The 22,916-nt window shown below is 46.2% G+C and overlaps 1 protein-coding gene across 1 annotated transcript in view; it reads right to left on the bottom strand.

The window, feature by feature from the left end:
• DENND3 (DENN domain containing 3) overlaps window positions 1-22,916 on the bottom strand; it is a 98,636-nt gene that overhangs the window by 5,339 nt on the left and 70,381 nt on the right. Inside the window, 5 exon segments of the mRNA XM_056522848.1 lie at window positions 12,560-12,697; window positions 13,039-13,157; window positions 14,893-15,026; window positions 18,290-18,450; window positions 20,625-20,758. Coding sequence (XP_056378823.1) covers window positions 12,560-12,697; window positions 13,039-13,157; window positions 14,893-15,026; window positions 18,290-18,450; window positions 20,625-20,758 — 686 coding nt within the window.

Here is a 22,916-nt window from a genome sequence, read left to right as displayed (position 1 = left end):
ACACTGACGAAACGAAGAAGTGATGGAGAGATAAGACTGAACAGCCCGAACTACATCCAGCTTGTGTAGTAAGTGCTCCTTAGGATGAGAAGGAGCAGGACAAAAAGACGGGAGGACAATGTCCTCATTGGGATGAAAGGCCGAAACCACCTTAGGCAAAAAGGAAGGATCTGGCCGGAAAACAACCTTGTCCTGGTGGATCACCAGAAACGGAGAACGGCAGGAGAGAGCTGCCAGTTCAGACACCCTCCGGATGGAGGTGATAGCAACAAGAAACACCCCTTTCCAAGAAAGCAGGCGGAGAGGCACCTCTCTAAGGGGCCCAAAGGGTTCACCCTGGAGGGCACTCAGAACCAGATTCAAGTCTCAAGGGGGAAAGGGTGACCGATAAGGAGGAACAGCATGCGCCACCCCTTGAAGGAAGGTCCGGACATGAGAATTAGAAGTCAGAGGCAGCTGGAAAAGAATAGAAAGGGCCGAAACCTGACCTTTAAGGGAACTGAGAGACAACCCCAGTTCCAAACCCGACTGCAAAAAAGGAGAGAAGACGAGGAACCGAGAAGGTTACAGGGGATAAGTCCTGAGCTTCACACCAACGAAAATAAGACCGCCAAGTACGGTGGTAAATTCTTGCAGAAGAGGGCTTACGAGCCCTGAGCATGGTGTGAATGACTTGGGAAGAGAACCCGCGGGCCCTCAAAACCGCGGTCTCAACTGCCACACCGTCAAATGCATCGACTGTAAATTGGGGTGGCAAGGAGGACCCTGAAAGTGTAGGTCCGGACGGAGCGAAAGGCGCAGCGGAGCGTTGTCCATGAGCCTGACTACGTCGGCGTACCACGACCTTTGGGGCCAATCTGGAGCTACCAGAATGGCGGGACGCCCTCTGTTTTGAGCTTCCTCAGAGCCCTGGGAAGGAGTGGAAGGGGGGAGGGCAGAGAGGGTAGGGCAACCCCGCCAAAGGAAACACAAGGGCGCCACAGCAGAGCCTGAGGGTCCCGGTACTTGCTTTCCGCCCAGAGGAGAATCCTGGTCACCTCGGCCATGGCTGCTGAGCAGCGAGTGCCGCCGTGTCGATTTATGCACGCCACGGCCGTGGCGTTGTCCGACTGGACGCGGACAGGACGGGACTGAATCCGGGACTCCCAATGAAGAAGACAAAGAAGAATCGCCCGTAATTCCAATATGTTCATCGGAAGAAGGGTCTCTCGGGGAGACCAGAGTCCCTGAACTGTCCAATCCCTGACACGCCGCCCCAGCCCGACAGGCTGGCATCCTTTGTAACTACCTGCCAGTGAAGGGGAAGAAATGACCGCCCTGCCAGAGAAGGGAAGAAAGGACCGCCCTTGGAGAAGAAGGGGGGAGGAGGGGGGGGGGGAGCCACCAGAGCAGAGATTGACAGACCCAGCGAGGGAGAACAATCTGACGATCGAGGGACAGAGGAGACCTGTCCCATCGAGAGAGAATCGCCAGTTGAAGGGGGCGGTAGAGAAACTGGGAAAGGGGTATGGCCTCCATAGTTGCCACCATCTGACCCAGGACTTCCATACAAATGCGGATGGGGACTGACCTGGTCCGAAAGGAGCGGACCCCGACAGAAGCGCCAGACGTTTGTCCGGCGGGAGGCAAATTCGGCAGAGGCCGTGTCGAGGCGAAGTCCCAAGAAGGTTATAGACTGGGTAGGACAGCGAAGCGATCCAGAGTGTGGAGAGTGACGTCCACATTCTCCAGAGTCTGGGCTCTGGTTGGAGCCTTGATGAGAAGATCGTCCAGGTAGGGTATCACCGAGCCTCCCCTCGACTGTAACAGGCCCATCACTGGTGCAAGGATCTTGGTAAATACCCGAGGAGCAGAGGCCAGACCGAAGGGGAGGGCTACGAAATGAAAATGCCCCTCTGGAACCGCAAAGCGGAGGTACCGATGATGGCCTAGAAATATTGGCACATGGAGGTAGGCATCCTTGATATCCACCGATGAAACACTCCCCTTGTTCCAGGGACGCCACCACCGAACGGAGAGATTCCATTCGGAAGTGACGGAAGAGAAGGTGATGGTTGAGACGCTTGAGGTCTAGGATTGGTCGCACAGAACCGTCCTTCTTGGGAACCACAAAAAGATAGGAATAGAAACCCCAGAACAGTTCCCCTGGAGGAACGGGAATGATAACCCCCTGGAAAAGCAGAGACTGGAGCGCCTCTCGAAATTGCTTCGCCAGATAAGGCGACCGGGGGCCCCGGGATCGAAAAAAGCGATCCCCCGGAAGGGAGGCAAATTCGATTCGGTAACCGTTGGACACCACGTCCCTGACCCAAGGTCCAGATGTCTCGAAAAAGTAAGAGACGACCTCCCACCAGAGAAAAAAGCCGCGGGTGGGGGCCCATTTCATGCCGAAGTGGGTTTGCGGTTGCCTGATTTGGGCGCAAAACGGTCATACCGGTTGGAGTCCGACTTCCAAGACGGGCGCGCTCGGAACGAGGGAGCCTTCCTCTCCCGCGAAGGAGCCTGCCCGGACCCTTTGCTGGAGCCAAAGGTCCAAATGGACCGAAAGGGAAGAGGACTTCCTTTGGGAAGTAGGGCAAGCATTATTTTGAGGCAACAAGGAACTCTTACCACCCGTCGCCTCAGAGATAATCACATCAAGGCGCTTGCCGAAAGGATGGCCACCCGAAAAAGGAAGCACAGTGAAAGACCTTTTGGAAGCGGCATCCGCATTCCAAGCTTTAAGCCACATAGAGCAGCGGAGAGCCGCTAGGTGACACACAGCAAAGGCAGGACAATGGGCTGACTGCCTGGAAGCTGCGCACAGGAAGTCCCCAGATTTAGAGCATTGGAGAGCCAGGACAGATAGATCCTCTGGGGGGGATCCCGCTAAGATATCCTGATGGAGCTCTTGGCACCACTCCGACAGGGCCATGCCCATGTCGAGGCGAAGATGGGAAGAAGAGAAGAGCCAGCTGCTTCAGAGGCAAACTTCGCTAAGGATTCTACCTTCTTGTCCGTGGAATCCTTGAAGGCAGCGGCATCTGCCAGTGGCAGTGCAGTCGCCTTAGAGATCCGGGAGATTGGTGGATCCACAGAGGGAGGGAAAACCACCTAGGTGACAAAGGCCTTGTCAAATGGATAACAATCTTGAATAGTCTTCATTCCCGGGAACCTCTTGTCTGGATGTTTCCATGCAGATTCCAGAATGTCGTCAAAGTCAGCGTGAGAGTTGAACTTCTGAGGTGCTGGCTTAGTACAATGAAAGGATACTCCTGGAGCAACATCCGAAGATCCTGGGTCCTCTAAGTGAAAGGTGTCTCTTATGGCTGTCACCAATGAGTACACCGTTTCAACTGAATCCGAGCGGTCCTCTGAGTCAGATGCCGGCTTGGAATCCTCGTCCGCCAGTTCACCAGGAGAATGTAAACGAGTAGAGGCAGTCCTGGAGGGGGCGACCCTGACCGGGTACGCGGCTCTGGCGTGGCAGAGCGGCGACTCCGACAACGTCCTCTGGAGGAGCGAGGTTTGTGCCCAGATGACAAGGGGGGGGGCGGGACCCAACAGGGGAATGCCCACATCTATCTGAAGACCCAATGGAAGAGTCAGACAAGGCACCCCTAGTATGCTTGTGAGAGCCTGAAGTATGTGGAGACAAGGAGCGGGCCCTCTCAGAGTAGACCCTTTCCAGGCGGACACCACTTCCCGGGAGGCCTCAGCCACCGAACGGGAGACTTGGGTCAAGTCAGCCATATACCGGGTCAGGGAAGAAACCCAGGCGACTGAATCCACCGGAACCGAAAGGGCACCAGGGAGTACTAGGGGGTCTGGGAGAGCAGTGGAGCAGGCAGGGCAAGTGGGCTCAGCAGAGCCAGGCATCTTGGTATTACAGTGCCTACAGGCAAAATAAGTCACTGATGTTCCCGGATACTGTTGAGGGAGGAACAGCTCTGGGTACTGACATAAAGAGAAAAAAAAGACAGGGACTTTCTCACCCTAGTCTGTGACCCTAGGCAGCTGCAGAGAGGAGAACTCGGGTCCGAGCAGCTAGAGTGTCAGCCAATAGGGCGAGAGGGGTGTGCCTGAAGCAGAGGCACTAACTAATAGGCCCCTCCTAACTGAAATTCGCGCCCACGGCCCTGATTGGAGGCTACTTCACTCCTCTGAAGAGCTCCGACGCGCTGTGGGCGGAGCTATGAACTGCCGGGAAGAAGCAGTAATGGCGCCCGCTCCTTGTCCCGAGCGCACATGTCAGCCGCATATGCACTCGGGGGAACAGAGCGGGCGGCCTGTACGCCGGCAGAGACTGCTGGAGAAAGTGAAAGTAAGCCGGCGCTCTCAGCGCCCGGCCCGTACCAGCGCTGCGGTGGTCAGCCGCATATAAGGCGCTGGAGGAGGAGAGAGAGAGTAAGCCGGCGCTGAGAGAGCCCGGCCCGTACCAGCGCCGCGGCTGACAGCCGCATATAAGGCACTGTACACACACACACATACAGTGAAGTGCCCCATAAAATTACATGCCCCCTGAAATGCCACTGCTCCCCAGGATAAAAATCCAGCCCCTATATAAGCCAGCCCCATAACCTGAAAGGTGGCCCAAAAACAGGGGGTCTCTAGAGGTTGCAAGTCCGTACCTAAGGAGAAAAGGGGGGAAAGTACTTACCTCAGTCAGAAGAACTTACCTAATGGAGTCTTCAGTGAAGTCTTCAGTCAGCTTTAGCTACCTGCATCACGCCTGGCTGCTATGCGCGAGCGAGGCGAGCAGGGAAATAGGGGGACCCGGACCCATGAGGTACCAACCCAGGGACTGACCGTTGGCGAGGGGGGGGGTGAACAGCGCATATACGCAATGTCTGTGCCCCCTCACTCGCAATGGGGAAACAGGGAACCGGAGTCCCTGAGTCCCCACCTGAAAACATGAAAGAAAAAGGAATGAAAAACTAACACGTCCCTATACTAGGAAAACAAAAAAGCAGAAGACCTGGTCTGGATAATTCCAGACCATGTCCACCTCCTTCTGACACTAAGCTTAAACTGATTAGCTCAGGGCCTGGAGGCGGGTATATCCTGCTGGGAGGAGCCGACTTTTTTTATTACCATAGTGTCACACCTCCTAGAGACAGCAGCATACACCCAAGGTCTGTGTCCCCCAATGGAGCCGATAGAGAAATACCATTATCAGTTTATTGTACAAGTCATTACGGATGTGGAAATACCTATTATGTATAGGTTTTGGTGTTTTTTTATTTTTTTGGGTGATAATATAGGGTTTTACAGGGAAAGGGGCATTTGTTTTGTTAATTTTTTTACACTGCAGCGCAGTATAAATGTGAGTACTACACTGACATGCAGCCTGTGCGATCCAGCCTATGGCCTCAGAGGCCGCCTCCTGCTGCCATGGCAACCAACAGGATCACCGTTGGTTGACAGACCCCAACCCCATAGATGCAGTGATCAGAACTGATCACTGAATCTATGGCGTTAATGCTGCAGAGACTGGTGCTGTGATGGACTGCAGCACATCGCGCTGTGAAGGAGATCGCTAGGATGTATGCATATTTCCACTTGCGCTAACTAGCTAGCAACTTGGACGTATGCATACGTCCTAGGACGGGAAGGGGTTAAAAATTAAATATATATATATATATATATATATATATATATATATATACATACATACACACACATTAATATATATATATATATATATATATATATATATATATATATATACATACACATATATATACATACAGTGGGGCAAAAAGTATTTAGTCAGCCACCACTTAAATCACTTAAAAACATGAGAGGCTGTAATTTTTATCATAGCTATACCTCAACTATGAGAGACAGAATAAGAAAAATGACACCTTATCATTATTCTGTAGGTCCATATGGTTAAAATGATACCCTACTTATATAGGTTTGATTTTGTTGTACTTCTGGGAAAAAAAATCATAACTACATGCAGGAAAATTTATACGTTTAACCCCTTCAGGACCAAGCCCATTTTGGCCTTAAGGACCAGAGCGTTTTTTGCACATCTGACCACTGTCACTTTAAACATTAATAACTCTGGAATGCTTTTAGTTATCATTCTGATTCCGAGATTGTTTTTTCGTGACATATTCTACTTTAACATGGTGGTAAATTTTTGTGGTAACTTGCATCCTTTCCTTGTGAAAAATCCTAAAATTTGATGAAAAATTTTAAAATTTTGCATTTTTCTAACTTTGAAGCTCTCTGCTTGTAAGGAAAATGGATATTACAAATAAAAAAAATTTTTATTCACAAATACAATATGTCTACTTTATGTTGGCATCATAAAAGTGACGAGTTTTTACTTTTGGAAGACACCAGAGGGCTTCAAAGTTCATCAGCAATTTTCCAATTTTTCACAAAATTTTCAAACTCACTATTTTTCAGGGACCAGTTCAGGTTTGAAGTGGATTTGAAGGGTCTTCTTATTAGAAATACCCCACAAAAGACCCCATTATAAAAACTGCACCCCCCAAAGTATTCAAAATGACATTCAGTCATCATTTTAACCCTTTAGGTGTTTCACAGGAATAGAAGCAAAGTGAAGGAGAAAATTCACAATCTTCATTTTTTACACTCGCATGTTCTTGTAGACCCAATTTTTGAATTTTTACAAGGGGTAAAAGGAGAAAATGTATACTTATATATGTAGCCTGATTTCTCTCGAGTAAGCACATACCTCATATGTCTATGTAAAGTGTTCGGCGGGCGCAGTAGAGGGCTCAGAAGCGAAGGAGCGACAAGGGGATTTTGGAGAGTACGTTTTTCTGAAATGGTTTTTGGGGGGCATGTTGCATTTAGGAAGCCCCTATGGTGCCAGAACAGCAAAAAACCCTCACATGGCATACCATTTTGGAAACTAGACCCCTTGAGGAACATAACAAGGAATAAAGTGAGCCTTAATACCCCACAGGTGTTTCACGACTTTTGCATATGTAAAAAAAAAAAATTTTTTCACTAAAATGTGTGTTTCCCCCCAAATTTCACATTTTTCCAAGGGTTAATAGCAGGAAATACCCCCCAATATTTGTAACCCCTTCTCTTCTGAGTATGGAGGTACCCCATAAGTTGACCTGAAGTGCACTATGGGCGAACTACAATGCTCAGAAGAGAAGGAGTCATATTTGGCTTTTTGAGAGCAAATTTTGCTCGGGGGGCATGTCACATTTAGGAAGCCCCTATGGTGCCAGAACAGCAAAAAAAAAAACACATGGCATACCATTTTGGAAACTAGACCCCTTGAGGAATGTAATAAGGAATAAAGTGAGCCTTATTACCCCACAGGTGTTTCACGACTTTTGCATATGTAAAAAAAAAAAAAAAAAATCCACTAAAATGTGTGTTTCCCCCCTAATTTCACCTTTTTGCAAGGGTTAATAGCAGAAAATACCCACCTAAATTTGTAACCCCATCTCTTCTGAGTATGGAGGTACCCCATAAGTTGACCTGAAGCGCACTATGGGCGAACTACAATGCTCAGAAGAGAAGGAGTCATATTTGGCTTTTTGAGAGCAAATTTTGCTCGGGGAGCATGTCGCATTTAGGAAGCCCCTATGGTGCCAGGACAGCAAAAAAAAAACACATGGCATACCATTTTGGAAACTAGACCCCTTGTGGAACGTAACAAGGGGTACAGTGAGCATTTGCCCCCCACTGGTGTCTGACAGATCTTTGGAACAGTGGGCTGTACAAGTTTTCATTTTCACGGACCACTGTTCCAAAGATCCGTCAGACACCTGTGGGGGGTAAATTCTCACTGCACCCCTCATTACATTCCGTGAGGGGTGTCGTTTCCGAAATGGGGTCACATGTGGGGTTTTGGTTTTTTTGCGTTTGTCAAAACTGCTGTAACAATCAGCCACCCCTGTGCAAATCACCTCAAATGTACATGGTGCTATCTCCCTTCTGGGCCTTGTTGTGCGCCCCCAGAGCCCTTTGCGCTCACATATGGGGTATCTCTGTAGTCGGGAGAAATTACGTTACAAATTTTGGGGGGCTTTTTTCCCTTTTACCTCTTGTGAAAATGTAAAGTATAGGGCAACATCAGCATGTTAGTGTAAAAAATAAAAAAAATTTACACTAACATTCTGGTGTAGACCCCAACATTTCCTTTTCATGAAGGGTTAAAGAAGAAAAAGCCCCCCAAACCTTGTAACACAATTTCTGCCGAGTACAGCGATACCCCATATGTGGCCCTAAACTGTTGCCCTGAAATACGACAGGGCTCCAAAGTGAGAGCGCTGTGTGCATTTGAGGCCTAAATTAGGGACTTGCATAGGGGGGGACATAGGGGAATTCTACGCCAGTGATTCCCAAACAGGGTGCCTCCAGCTGTTGCAAAACTCCCAGCATGCGTGGACAGTCAACGGCTGTCCGGCAATACTGGGAGTTGTTGTTTTTCAACAGCTGGAGGCTCTGCTTTGGAAACAGTGGCGTACCGGACGTTCTTATTGGGGGAGGGGGGCTGTGTAGGGGTATGTGTATATGTAGTGTTTTTAACTTTTTATTTTATTTTGTGTTAGTGTAGTGTAGTGTTTTTAGGGTACAGTCACATGGGCGGGGGATTACAGCGAGTTTCCCAGCGCAAAATTTGCTGCATCTCAAGATGCGAGAAACCCACTGTAAAAGCCTCGCCCATGTGAATGTACCCTGTACATTCACGGGGGTGGCGGGAGGGGGGGGGGGGGGGTTGCACTAGCTGTTGCAAAACCACAACTCCCAGCATGCATGGTCTGTTAGTGCATGCTGGGAGTCATAGTTTTGCAACAGCTGGAGGCACACAGGTTAGGAAACACTGAGTTAGAAACAGACAATGTTTCCCAACCAGTGCATCTCCAGTTGTTGCAAAACTACAACTCCCAGCATGCCAAGACAGCTGAAGGGCATGCTGGGAGTTGTAGTTCGGCAACATCTGAAGGGCCAGATGTTGCTGAACTAAAACTCCCAGCATGCCTGGACAGTCAGTGCATACTGGGAGTTGTAGTTTTGCAACAGCTGGAAGAGCACAGATTGGAGACCATTATACAATGGTCTCCAAACTGGGGCCCTCCAGATGTTGCAAAACTACAACTCCCAGCATGCATGGTCTGTTAGTGCATGCTGGGAGTTATAGTTTTGCAACAGCTGGAGGCACACGGGTTAGGAAACACTGAGTTAGAAACAATGTTTCCCAACCAGTGTGTCTCCAGTTGTTGCAAAACTACAACTCCCAGCATGCCCAGACAGCTGAAGGGCATGCTGGGAGTTGTAGTTCGGCAACATCTGAAGGGCCAGATGTTGCTGAACTAAAACTCCCAGCATGCCTGGACAGTCAGTGCATGCTGGGAGTTGTAGTTTTGCAACAGCTGGAAGAGCACAGATTGGAGACCATTATACAATGGTCTCCAAACTTGGGCCCTCCAGATGTTGCAAAACTACAACTCCCAGCATGCCCAGACAGCCAAAGGCTGTCTAGGCATGCTAGGAGTTGTAGTTTTCAGACTCCTAGAAGCAGCAGTGAAGATCTTCACTGCTGCCTCTGAGGACTACATACTTAGCTGCCGGTCCTGCCGCTGCTCCTCGGTCCCGCCGCTGCTCCAGGTAAGTCCACCGGTCCCCACGTGTTCCCCCCGTGTGCCACAGGTCCCAGCGAGCCCCTGCAGCCTTCGTCCCCCGTTCTGCCCGACTTCCAGGGGCGGGCAGTGCGGGGGATCTGAACTTTCACCCCAGATCACTGTGATTGGTCCACAGGGACCAATCACAGTGATCGCTGACCAGGACCATCAATGGATGGTCCTGGGGGTGAAGCAGAAGTTGTCCCCTGCTGGAAACAGCGGGACTTCTGCCAGTTAACCCGTGCGATGCTGCGCATCGCCGGGTTAACTGAATGTCATTTATAAACGCCGGGATGCGCGAACGCACTGCACAACCCGGCGTTTATATATGACATTCTGCGGGAAGGGGTTAAAATTGTCCTCTTCTGACCCCTATAACTTTTTTATTCTTCCTTGTATGGGGCGGTATGTGAAGTTTTTAGCGGTACCGTTTTTGTATTGATCGGACTTTTTGATCGCTTTTTATTCTTTTTTTCATGACATAAAAAGTGACCAAAAATACACTATTTTAGACTTTGGAATTTTTTTGCGCGTACGCCATTGACCGTACGGTTTAATTAATGATCTATTTTTATAATTCGGACATTTCCACACGCGGCGATACCACATGTTTATTTTTATTTACACTTTTCTTTTTTAAATGGGAAAAGGGGGGTGATTTAAACTTCAATTAGGGAAGGGGTTAAATGATCTTTATTAACTTTTTTTTTTTCACTTTTTTTTTTGCAATGTTATAGCTCCCATAGGGGACTATGACACTGCACACACTGATCTTTTACATTGATCATTGTTATCTCATAGGTGACTATAACACTGCACACACTGATCTTTTACATTGATCATTGTTATCCCATAGGTGACTATAACACTGCACACACTGATCTTTTACATTGATCAATGGTTTCTCATAGGAAACCATTGATCAATGATTCTGCCACTTGACTGCTCATGCCTGGATCTCAGTCTCTAAGCAGTCATTCGGCGATCGGACACCAGGAGGCAAGGTAAGGGACCCTCCTCGTGTCCTACAGCTGTTCGGGACACCGCGATTTCACTGCGGCGGTCCTGAACAGCCCCCTGAGCTAGCTGGGGGTAGTTTAGTTTCACTTTAGATACGGCGATCAACTTTGAATGTCGCATCTAAAAGGGTTAATAGTGCGTGGCACCGCGTGCAGTGCCGCGCGCTATTAGGCACGGGTCCCGCATGGCCCCGCGTTATAGTAAGGGAACGGACTCAGGGCGTACAGGTACGCCCTTGTTCCTTAACAGGTTAAAGAATTTATCTGCAAATTATAGTGGAGAATAAGTATTTGGCCAATAACAAAAGTTCATATAAATACTTTGCTATATCCCCTTTGTTGGCAATGACAGAGGTCAAACGTTTTCTGTAAGTCTTCACAAGGTTTTCACACACTGTTGCTGGTATTTTGGCCCATTCCTCCATGCAGATCTCCTCTAGAGCAGTGATGTTTGGGGGCTGTCACTGGGCAACACGGACTTTCAACTCCCTCCAAAGGTTTTCTATGGGGTTGAGATATGGAGACTGGCTAGGCCACTCCAGGACCTTGAAATGCTTCTTATGAAGCCACTCCTTCATTTCCTGGGCGATGTGTTTGGGATCATTGTCATGCTGAAAGACCCTGCCACGTTTCATCTCCAATGCCCTTCCTGATGGAAGGAGGTTTTCACTCAAAATCTCATGATACATGGCCCCATTCATTCTTTCCTTTAAACAGATCAGTCGTCCTGGTCCCTTAGCAGAGAAACAGCCCCAAAGCATGATGTTATTCTACCCCCATGCTTCACAGTAAGTATGGTGTTCTTTGGATGCAACTCAGCATTCTTCCTCCTCCAAACACGACAAGTTGAATTTTTCTCTCTGACCATGTGACACTCTCCCAATCCTCTTCTGGATCATCCAAATGCTCTCTTGCAAAATTCAGACGCGCCCCGACATGTACTGGCTTAAGAAGGGGGACATGTCTGGCACTGCATGATTTGAGTCCCTGGCGGCGTAGTGTATTACTGATGGTAGCCTTTGTTACTTTGGTCCCAGCTCTCTGCAGGTCATTCACTAGGTCCCCCTCCCCCCGTGTGGTTCTGGGATTTTTGCTCACCGTTCTTGTGATCATTTTAACACCACGGGGTGTGATCTTGCGTGGAGCCCCAGATCGAGGGAGATTATCAGTGGTCTTGTATGTCTTCCATTTTCTAATAATGGCTCCCACAGTTGATTTCTTCACACCAAGCTGCTTGCCTATTGTAGATTCAGTCTTCCCAGCCTGGGGCAGGTCTACAATTTTGTTTCTGGTGTCCTTCGACAGCTCTTTGTTCTTGGCCATAGTGGAGTTTGGAGTGTGACTGTTTGATGTTGTGGACAGGTGTCTTTTATACTGATAACAAGTTCAAACAGGAGCCATTAATACAGGTAACGAGTGGAGGACAGAGGAGACTCTTAAAGAAGTTACAGGTCTGTGAGCCAGAAATCTTGCTTGTTTGTAGGTGACCAAATACTTATTTTCCACCATAATTTGCAAATAGATTCTTTATAAATCAGACAATGTGATTTTATGGATTTTTTTCTCACTATGTCTCTCATAGTTGAGGTTATAACCTATGATGATAATTACAGAACTCTCTCATCTTTTTAAATGGGAGAACTTGCACAATTGGTGGCTGACTAAATACTTTTTGCATCAGTGTGTGTGTGTGTGTGTGTGTGTATGTGTATATATATATATATATATATATATACATACATACATACATACATACATACATACACACACACATACACACACACACACACGCACAATATATATGCCATAGCACAGCATTGATCAGTGTTATCGGCGCTCTGCTTATACAGGCTGCCTGTATTTTCAGACCGCCGATCCGACAGCATGGAGGCAGGTCTGTCTGTGGACGTGTTGGGAATCGGCTCTCGGTACCTGTTGTTTCACTTTCAGCATGCATGTGATGACGGAGCAGTCCTGCAGTAGGATCTTGTATGGGGGCCTGGAGAAATCCTTCATGTCGAACACGCAGATCTCATTGCCGCCTTTACATGAAACCCACAGCTGCGACTTCTACAATGGGAAAGAAGTAGAGGAGGATGTCAGTGACTACTTAATTCGCAGTCCGGGCCCACGGAACATGGCAGTCTTCATACTGTGGACCTTCAGATGTTGCAAAACTACAACTTCCAGCATGTAGATTTTGCATTATTCATCTATTACACCAGTGTTTCCCAACCAGTTTGCCTCCAGCTGTTGCAAAACTACAACTCCCAGACACCCTGGTTGGGAAACACTGGAGTGACCGATGGTTCTTATGTAACAATATATACAGTAAGGCATGCTGGGAGTTGTATTCTTGCAACATCTGGTGGTCCACAGTTTGGAGACCTAGGGCGTATACGGTGCCGCACCTCAGGGAAGAGCTGGATGGAGTAGAAGGCTGAGCTGATTTTCCGCAGGTTCTCGGTGATCTCCAGCTTTAAACAGTATTCCCTCCTTTTGTTGGTTACAACGACCAAGTCTTTAGTACCTGGGAAGGGTTAAAAAAATAAAAAATAAAAACGCTCGGACCAATGTAAATCTATATGATGTGCGATCACTCGGACCAATGTAAATCTATATGATGTGTAAATGCTCGGACCAATGTAAATCTATATTATGTGTAAATGCTCGGACCAATGTAAATCTATATGATGTGTAAATGCTCGGACCAATGTAAATCTATATGATGTGTAAATGCTCGGACCAATGTAAATCTATATGATGTGTAAACTCTCGGACCAATGTAAATCTATATGATGTAATCGCTCGGACCAATGTAAATCTATATGATGTAATCGCTCGGACCAATGTAAATCTATATGATGTGTAAATGCTCGGACCAATATAAATCTATATGATGTGCGATCGCTCGGACCAATGTAAATCTATATGATGTAATCGCTCGGACCAATGTAAATCTATATGATGTAATCGCTTGGACCAATGTAAATCTATATGATGTGCGATCACTCGGACCAATGTAAATCTATATGATGTAAACGCTCGGACCAATGTAAATCTATATGATGTGCGATCACTCGGACCAATGTAAATCTATATGATGTAAACGCTCGGACCAATGTAAATCTATATGATGTGCGATCACTCGGACCAATGTAAATCTATATGATGTAAACGCTCGGACCAATGTAAATCTATATGATGTAAACACTCGGACCAATGTAAATCTATATGATGTGTAAACTCTCGGACCAATGTAAATCTATATAATGTGTGATCGCTCGGACCAATGTAAATCTATATGATGTAAACACTAGGACCAATGTAAACCTATATGATGTGTAAATGCTCGGACCAATGTAAATCTATATGATGTGCGATCACTCGGACCAATGTAAATCTATATGATGTGTAAATGCTCGGACCAATGTAAATCTATATGATGTGTAAATGCTCGGACCAATGTAAATCTATATGATGTGTAAACTCTCGGACCAATGTAAATCTATATGATGTAATCGCTCGGACCAATGTAAATCTATATGATGTAATCGCTCGGACCAATGTAAATCTATATGATGTGTAAATGCTCGGACCAATATAAATCTATATGATGTGCGATCGCTCGGACCAATGTAAATCTATATGATGTGCGATCACTCGGACCAATGTAAATCTATATGATGTAAACGCTCGGACCAATGTAAATCTATATGATGTAAACACTCGGACCAATGTAAATCTATATGATGTGCGATCACTCGGACCAATGTAAATCTATATGATGTAATCGCTCGGACCAATGTAAATCTATATGATGTGCGATCACTCGGACCAATGTAAATCTATATGATGTAATCGCTCGGACCAATGTAAATCTATATGATGTAAACGCTCGGACCAATGTAAATCTATATGATGTAAACACTCGGACCAATGTAAATCTATATGATGTGTAAACTCTCGGACCAATGTAAATCTATATAATGTGTGATCGTTCGGACCAATGTAAATCTATATGATGTAAACACTCGGACCAATGTAAACCTATATGATGTGTAAATGCTCGGACCAATGTAAATCTATATGATGTGTAAACGCTCGGACCAATGTAAATCTATATGATGTGTAAACGCTCGGACCAATGTAAATCTATTTGATGTAAACACTCGGACCAATGTAAATCTATTTGATGTGTAAACGTTCAGACCAAAGTAAATCTATATGATGTGCAGCGCTCAGAGGGGCCCGGCACTACTCACAGTACAGCAGCAGGTCATTGTACATCTTCATGGAGGTGATGTCCTCGTACTGGAGCTGGAACCTGTGCTGGATCTTCAAGGTGCTGACGGCCCACACAATGACTTTCCCGTCTGTGCTGCAGGAGTACGCCAGTCTACAAACACACACAATGGGGACAGGAAGAAGAAGCTGAAGACTAATATGTATGTATATATATATATATATATATATATATATATATATATATATATATATATACATACATATATATATAAATAACATTCAATCATGAGTTACAGTACGTAAGCAGCGCACTGGGAGTGAGAAAAGGTTCCTGTACTGTAACCTCCCATTAGTGCAGAACGTTCTTTGCAAATATGCAATAGGTGCTGCTATGGTGATCATATGAAACTCCAGTTATGAGACATTGACGAATTAAAGGGGTACTCCGGTGCTAAGACATCTTATCGCCTATGCTTTGGATAGGGGTTAAGATGCCTGATCGCAGGGGTCCCAGCGGTCGGACCCCCCCACAACCTATAACCTATCCCCTATCCTTGGGACAGGGATACGTTTTTCTGCATGATATATCTCCATTAAAGTTTGTTTTTTTAGAAAAATATTCCCACGAGGAGCTTGTGATTTGACCTATAATCACAACTGAGGTGTTTTATGAAGATTTTAAGTCTTTAGGATGTGTCCACATGTGGAATTTTTACAGAATTTTTCACATATTTTGGCTGCTTTTTAGATTTTCCAAAATTGTGGTATAAATATTAATTTTTCTCATGACTTGCACAATTGCGGTAACATCAGAATTTCTGCCATGATTTTGGGAAAATCACTTTCAAAACAGGAAGAACATTGCATCAGCAGAGGAGCATACTATATATCCTGATCCCCTAGAGACACAAGCAGCAGTATACAGATAGAGCTGGAGGGAAGGTGTATAACTACTACATATCCTGATCCCATAGAGATAACAGCAGTATACAGATAGAGCTGGAGGGGAGGTGTATAACTACTATATATCCTGATCCCATAAAGACACCAGCAACAATATACAGATAGAGCTGGAGGGGAGGTGTATAACTACTATTTATATACTGATCCTATAGAGATAGCAGCAGTAAACAGATAGAGCTGGAGGGGAGAGGTATAACTACTATATATCCTGATCCCATAGAGATAGCAGTAGTATATAAATGGAGCTGGAGGGGAGGTGTACAATCATGGCCGTAAATGTTGGCACCCCTGACATTTTTCTAGAAAATGAATGAAAATGAATTTTTCTAGAAATTTATCATGGAAAAGAATTGCAGTAACACATATTTTCCTATACACATGTTTATTCCCTTTGTGTGTATTGGAACTAAACCAAAAAAGGGAGGAAAAAAACAAATTGGACATAATGTCACCAAACTCCAAAAATGGTCTGGACAAAATTATTGGCACCCTTAACTTAATATTTGGTTGCAAACCCTTTGGAAAAAATATGTGAAATCAGTGGCTTCCTATAACCATCAATAAGCTTCTTACACCTCTCAGCCGGAATGTTGGACCACTCTTCCTTTACAAACTGCTCCAGGTCTCTTATTGGACGGCGCCTTTTCCCAACAGTAATTTTAAGATCTCTCCACAGGTGATCAATGGGATTTAGATCTGGACTCATTGCTGCCACTTCAGAACTCTCCAGCGCTTTGTTGCCATCCATTTCTGGGGCTTTTTGAGGTATGTTTGGGGTCATTGTCCTGCTGGAAGACCCAAATCTCGGACACAAACCCAGCTTTCTGACACTGGGCTGTACAGTGCGACCCAAAATCCATTGGTAATCCTCAGATTTCATGATGTCTTGTACACATTCAAGGCCCCCAGTGCCAGAGGCAGCAAAACAACCCAAAACATCACTGACCTCCACCATATTTCACTGTAGGTACTGTGTTCTTTTCTTTGTAGGCCTCATTCTGTTTTCGGTAAACCGTAGAATGATGGACTTTACCAAAAAGCTCCATCTTGGTCTCATCTGTCCACAAGACGTTTTCCCAGAAGGATTTTGGCTTACTCAAATTTTGGCAAAATGTAGTCTTGCTTTTTATGTCTCTGTGTCAGCAGTGGGGTCCTCCTGGGTCTCCTCCATAGTGGGATCCTCCTGGGTCTCCTCCATAGTGGGGTCCTCCTGGGTCTCCTCCATAGTGGGGTCCTCCTGGGTCTCCTCCATAGTGGGGTCCTCCTGGGTCTCCTCCATAGTGGGGTCCTCCTGGGTCTCCTCCATAGTGGGGTCCTCCTGGGTCTCCTCCATAACGTTTCATTTCATTTAAATGTCGACTGATAGTTCGTGCTGACACTGATGCTCCCTGAGCCTGCAGGACAGCTTGAATATATCTGGAACTTGTTTGGGGCTGCTTATCCACCATCCGGACTATCCTGTGTTGACACCTTTCATGAATTTTTCTCTTCTGTCCACGCCCAGGGAGATTAGCTACAGTGCCGGGGGTTGTAAACTTCTTGATAATATTGCGCACTGTGGACAAAGGCAAATCTAGATCCCCGGAGATGGACTTGTGACCTTGAGATTGTTGATATTTTTCCACAATGTTGGTTCTCAAGTCCTCAGACAGTTCTCTTCTCCTCTTTCTGTTGTCCATGCTTAGTGCGGCACACACAGACACACAATGCAAAGACTAAGTGAACTTCTCTCCTTTTTATCTGCTTTCAGGTGTGAGTTTTATATTGCCCACACCTGTTAATTGCCCCAGGTGAGTATAAAGGAGCATCACATGCTCGAAACAATCTTATTTTTTCCACAATTTTGAAAGGGTGCCAATAAATTTGTCCAGCCCATTTTTGGAGTTTGGTGACATTATGTCCAATTTGTTTTTTTTCCTCCCTTTTTTGGTTTAGTTCCAATACATACAAAGGGAATAAACATGTGTATAGGAAAACATGTGTTACTGCAATCCTTTTCTGTGAGAAATACTTCATTTTCTAGAACAATTTCAGGGGTGCCAACATGTCCGGCCATGACTGTATATCCTGATCCCATCCTTTGGCACAGAGTAAGTTAGAGACCAATGAGGCCCCCAACCCACCTGCACATCACAAAATCTAAAGCGCTAATGGCAGACATTACAAGCACGATCGTTGAGGTCTGTGATAAGCAGAAATTCCTTGGCTGCTGAAAGGCACCAGCTGTACAGCAAGCACAGGTCCTGTTCTCTCTTCATAGCTGCGCCGTAAATATAAGGCGCAGTGTGAGAAGTAGCTTGCTGCGGTGCCGCACATTTACGCTGCATGCCCTTCAAACTGGAAATATTTGGTAGTATAAAATCAGCTGCGCAAAATATCAGAATGACCTACAGCTCTTCTAGCCTAGGTGCAATGTCATCTTCCACAGGCAGGGGGAGCTCCTGTCCTCACCTCTTCTGCTGGTCGCTGCTGTCCATGACTATGTCCACTAGCTCCCCGTGGTGGTCGTTCAGCTGCTTGTTGCAGGACATGCTGTGCGTATTGATGATGTAGATCATGGAGTCGCTGGATCCGATCCACACCTGACTCTGCTCAACTCCCACCATGCACCTCTAGGGGGCGACACAAAGTCACAAGACAATCAGCAGTGTTATGTGTAATACAAGGTTTCCCAACCAGGGTGACTCCAGCAGCTGCAAAACTACAACTCAAAGGCAAAGGCTAATGCTGGGAGTTGTAGTTTTGCAACCTCTGGAGGCACCATGGTGGGGGAAGCACTGGTGTATTAATAATCATTTCTCTCTAGAGGTGACATATTGTAGAATCAGCACCTGAGAAATACAGGAAATTATCTACATAGTTACTTCGTATCTAACATAACTGTAACCTTCATTACAGTACACTACCCCCCCCTCATTATTACATTACAGTACACTACCCCCCCTCCATATTACAGTACACTACCCCCCCTCCTCCATATTACAGTACACTACCCCCCCTCCATATTACAGTACACTACCCCCCCCTCCTTATTACAGTACACTACCCCCCCCTCCTTATTACAGTACACTACCCCCCCTCCTTATTACAGTACACTACCCCCCCCTCCTTATTACAGTACACTACCCCCCCTCATTATTACATTACAGTACACTACCCCCCCTCATTATTACAGTACACTACCCCCCCTCATTATTACATTACACTACCCCCCCCCCCTCATTATTACATTACAGTACACTACCCCCCCTCATTATTACATTACAGTACACTACCCCCCCTCCATATTACAGTACACTACCCCCCCTCCTTATTACAGTACACTACCCCCCCTCCTTATTACAGTACACTACCCCCTCCTCCTTATTACAGTACGCTACCCCCCCTCCTCCTTATTACAGTACGCTACCCCTCCTCCTCCTTATTACAGTACGCTACCCCCCCTCCTCCTTATTGCAGTACGCTACCCCCCCTCCTCCTTATTACAGTACGCTACCCCCCCTCCTCCTTATTACAGTACACTACCCCCCTCCTCCTAATTACAGTATGCTACCCCCCCTCCTCCTTATTACAGTACGCTACCCCCCCCCTCCTCCTTATTACAGTACACTACCCCCCCTCCTCCTTATTACAGTACACTACCCCCCCCCCTCCTCCTTATTACAGTACACTACCCCCCCTCCTCCTTATTACAGTACGCTACCCCCCCTCCTCCTTATTACAGTATGCTACCTCCCCTCCTCCTTATTACAGTACACTACCCCCCCTCCTCCTTATTACAGTACACTACCCCCCCTCCTCCTTATTACAGTACACTACCCCCCCCTCCTTATTACAGTACACTACCCCCCCCCCTCCTTATTACAGTACACTACCCCCCCTTCCTCCTTATTACAGTACACTACCCCCCCTCCTCCTTATTACAGTACGCTACCCCCCCTCCTCCTTATTGCAGTACGCTACCCCCCCCTCCTCCTTATTACAGTACACTACCCCCCTCCTCCTAATTACAGTATGCTACCCCCCCCTCCTCCTTATTACAGTATGCTACCCCCCCTCCTCCTTATTACAGTACACTACCCCCCTCCTCCTAATTACAGTATGCTACCCCCCCTCCTCCTTATTACAGTATGCTACCCCCCCTCCTCCTTATTACAGTACACTACCCCCCCTCCTCCTTATTACAGTATGCTACCCCCCCTCCTCCTTATTACAGTACACTACCCCCCCCCCTCCTTATTACAGTACACTACCCCCCCCTCCTTATTACAGTACACTACCCCCCCCCTCCTCCTCCTTACAGTACACTCCCGCTCCTCCTCCTCACAGTACGCTCCCGCTTCTCCTCCTTATTACAGTACACTCCCGCTCCTCCTCCTCCTTACAGTACACTACTGCTTCTCCACTTTATTAAAACATGTGCCTATTCCCCCGCTTTATTACAGTACGTGTCCGCTCCTCCTCCTTATTACAGTACGCTCCCGCTCCTTCTTATTACAGTACGCTCCCGCTCCTCCTCCTTATTACAGTACGCTCCCGCTCCTCCTCCTTATTACAGTACGCTCCCGCTCCTTCTTATTACAGTACGCTCCCGCTCCTTCTTATTACAGTACACTCCCACTCCTCCTCCTTATTACAGTACGCTCCCGCTCCTCCTCCTTATTACAGTACGCTCCCGCTCCTCCTCCTTATTATAATACAATCCCGATCCTCCGATTTACTACAGTAAGAGCCCGCTCCTCCTCTTTATTACAGTACGCGTCCGCTCCTCCGCCAAGCAGCTCACCAGTTTAGTGTTCCCCACTTTAAGACAGTGTTGTTGGATGGACCAGGTGGAGGCGTTAAACACGACCACTTTCCCCTCCCCCAGGGCGCACCACAGTTTGGGGCAGTCGTCCCTCAGTGAAGCATCCAGTTGTCCTAGAAGAGAAATGTATTGGGATAGATCATAAGTCGGGTCAGGGATACAGCCTAAAAAAAAGAAAAAAATCTCAATCTTGACTTAACATTATTTTGAATCTATTTTTGAAAAAATAAAATAAATAAATAGATTAAAAAAAAAAATCAGTATCTGCCGCTATTTTCCTGTAATCATAACCAGAAGGCAGACGGAAGGGGGGGCCGCCATACTGACAATATAAGGTAAACCGAACAATGGAGGTATTGTCTCCATCTCACTGTTTCTGTTACAGTACGTTTAATTTTGGGTTTAACAAAAACAGTCAACTAAGCGATTGTGTACGGCAAAAATCTATGTATGTGTTACATTCAGTTTTCAATAAAATGCCGCTGCACAGTGCACACTACGGAATATGTTCATACAGCAGAATATTAAGGGGAATGCATTGCCGCCTATGGGGACCGGCAATGCTTGCGCAGTTCTAGCGCCGGCCGACCTCTGAATTCTTCGACCGGTATTTATCCGGCAGAGATTCCGTAGTGGGCACAGACCGTAAGGGTGCATTCAAACCATGGTTTATGTATACGGTTAAATATTATAAAACCGTAAAGAACCCTATTTGTCACCGTATCCTTAGACCTAAAAAAGGAAATCTGTTTTCTACGGTTTTGCCCAGCCTGTTTTGCGCATTCGTCTGTTTGTCTGCCAACCAAAACAACAGGTCCAACCATGTTTTTTCCCACCAGTGTGTCTCCAGCTGTTGCAAAACTACTACTCTCAGCATATACGATTTTTTACACGATATACGATTTTTTTTATTTTCATTTTTTTAAACCATTGTTTTCACACCAGGAGTGAGCTGTTTCCCTTTGGATACTCTACATTGTTTTCACACCATTACGATTCCAGCTGTTGGTTGCAAAACTACTACTCCCAGCATGCCCAGACAGCCGAAGGCTGTCTGGGCATGCTGGGAGTAGTAGTTTTGCAACCAAAAGCTGGAATCATAATGGTGTGAAAACACTGTTTTAAAAAAATAATAAATAAAATAAAAAAATTATCGTATATGGTGAAGATACAGTTTGAGAGTGTTTTTTTTATTTTTTTTTTAAACCATTGTTTTCACACCATTACGATTCCAGCTCTTGGTTGCAAAACTACTACTCTCAGCATATACGATTTTTTTCACGATATACGATTTATTTTATTTTAATTTTTTTAAACCATTGTTTTCACACCAGGAGTGAGCTGTTTCCCTTTGGATACTCTACATTGTTTTCACACCATTATGATTCCAGCTTTTGGTTGCAAAACTACTACTCCCAGCATGCCAAGACAGCCGAAGGCTGTCTGGGCATGCTGGGAGTAGTAGTTTTGCAACCAAAAGCTGGAATCATAATGGTGTGAAAACACTGTTTAAAAAAAAAAACAAATAAAATAAAAATAAAAATCGTATATGGTGAAGATACAGTTTGAGAGTATTTTTTTTTTTTAAACCATTGTTTTCACACCATTACGATTCCAGCTCTTGGTTGCAACAAAACTACTACTCCCAGCATGCCCAGACAGCCTTCGGCTGTCTTGGCATGCTGGGAGTAGTAGTTTTGCAACCAAAAGCTGGAATCATAATGGTGTGAAAACACTGTTTAAAAAAAAAAACAAATAAAATAAAAATAAAAATCGTATATGGTGAAGATACAGTTTGAGAGTATTTTTTTTTTTTAAACCATTGTTTTCACACCATTACGATTCCAGCTCTTGGTTGGCCCAGACAGCCTTCGGCTGTCTTGGCATGCTGGGAGTAGTAGTTTTGCAACCAAAAGCTGGAATCATAATGGTGTGAAAACACTGTTTTCAGGGCAGTGATGCCCTGTCAGGGCGGTGATGCCCTGTATTAACCCTTCAGAAGCGGCGATCAAAGCTGACCGCCGCGTCTGGAGGGAAAGTGACACTAACCCGGCTGTTCGGGACCACCGCGATTTCACCTTGCCGGTCCCGAACAGCCCGACTGAATAGCCGGGTTAGTGCTTACAGGACACCGGGAGGGACCTTACCTGCCTCCTCAGTGTCTTCTCCGTTCAGGGATCCCCTGTATGGCCGGCGCTCTCCTTCCTCGTCATCACGTCGTCGCGTACGTGCGTCGGCGTGCGTAACGACGTGATGGCGGCGACGAAGAGC

The sequence above is a fragment of the Hyla sarda genome, chromosome 5 (genome assembly GCF_029499605.1).
Source record: "Hyla sarda isolate aHylSar1 chromosome 5, aHylSar1.hap1, whole genome shotgun sequence".
Lineage (NCBI taxonomy): Eukaryota > Metazoa > Chordata > Amphibia > Anura > Hylidae > Hyla > Hyla sarda.
This window is presented reverse-complemented; position numbering and strand designations above follow the sequence as displayed.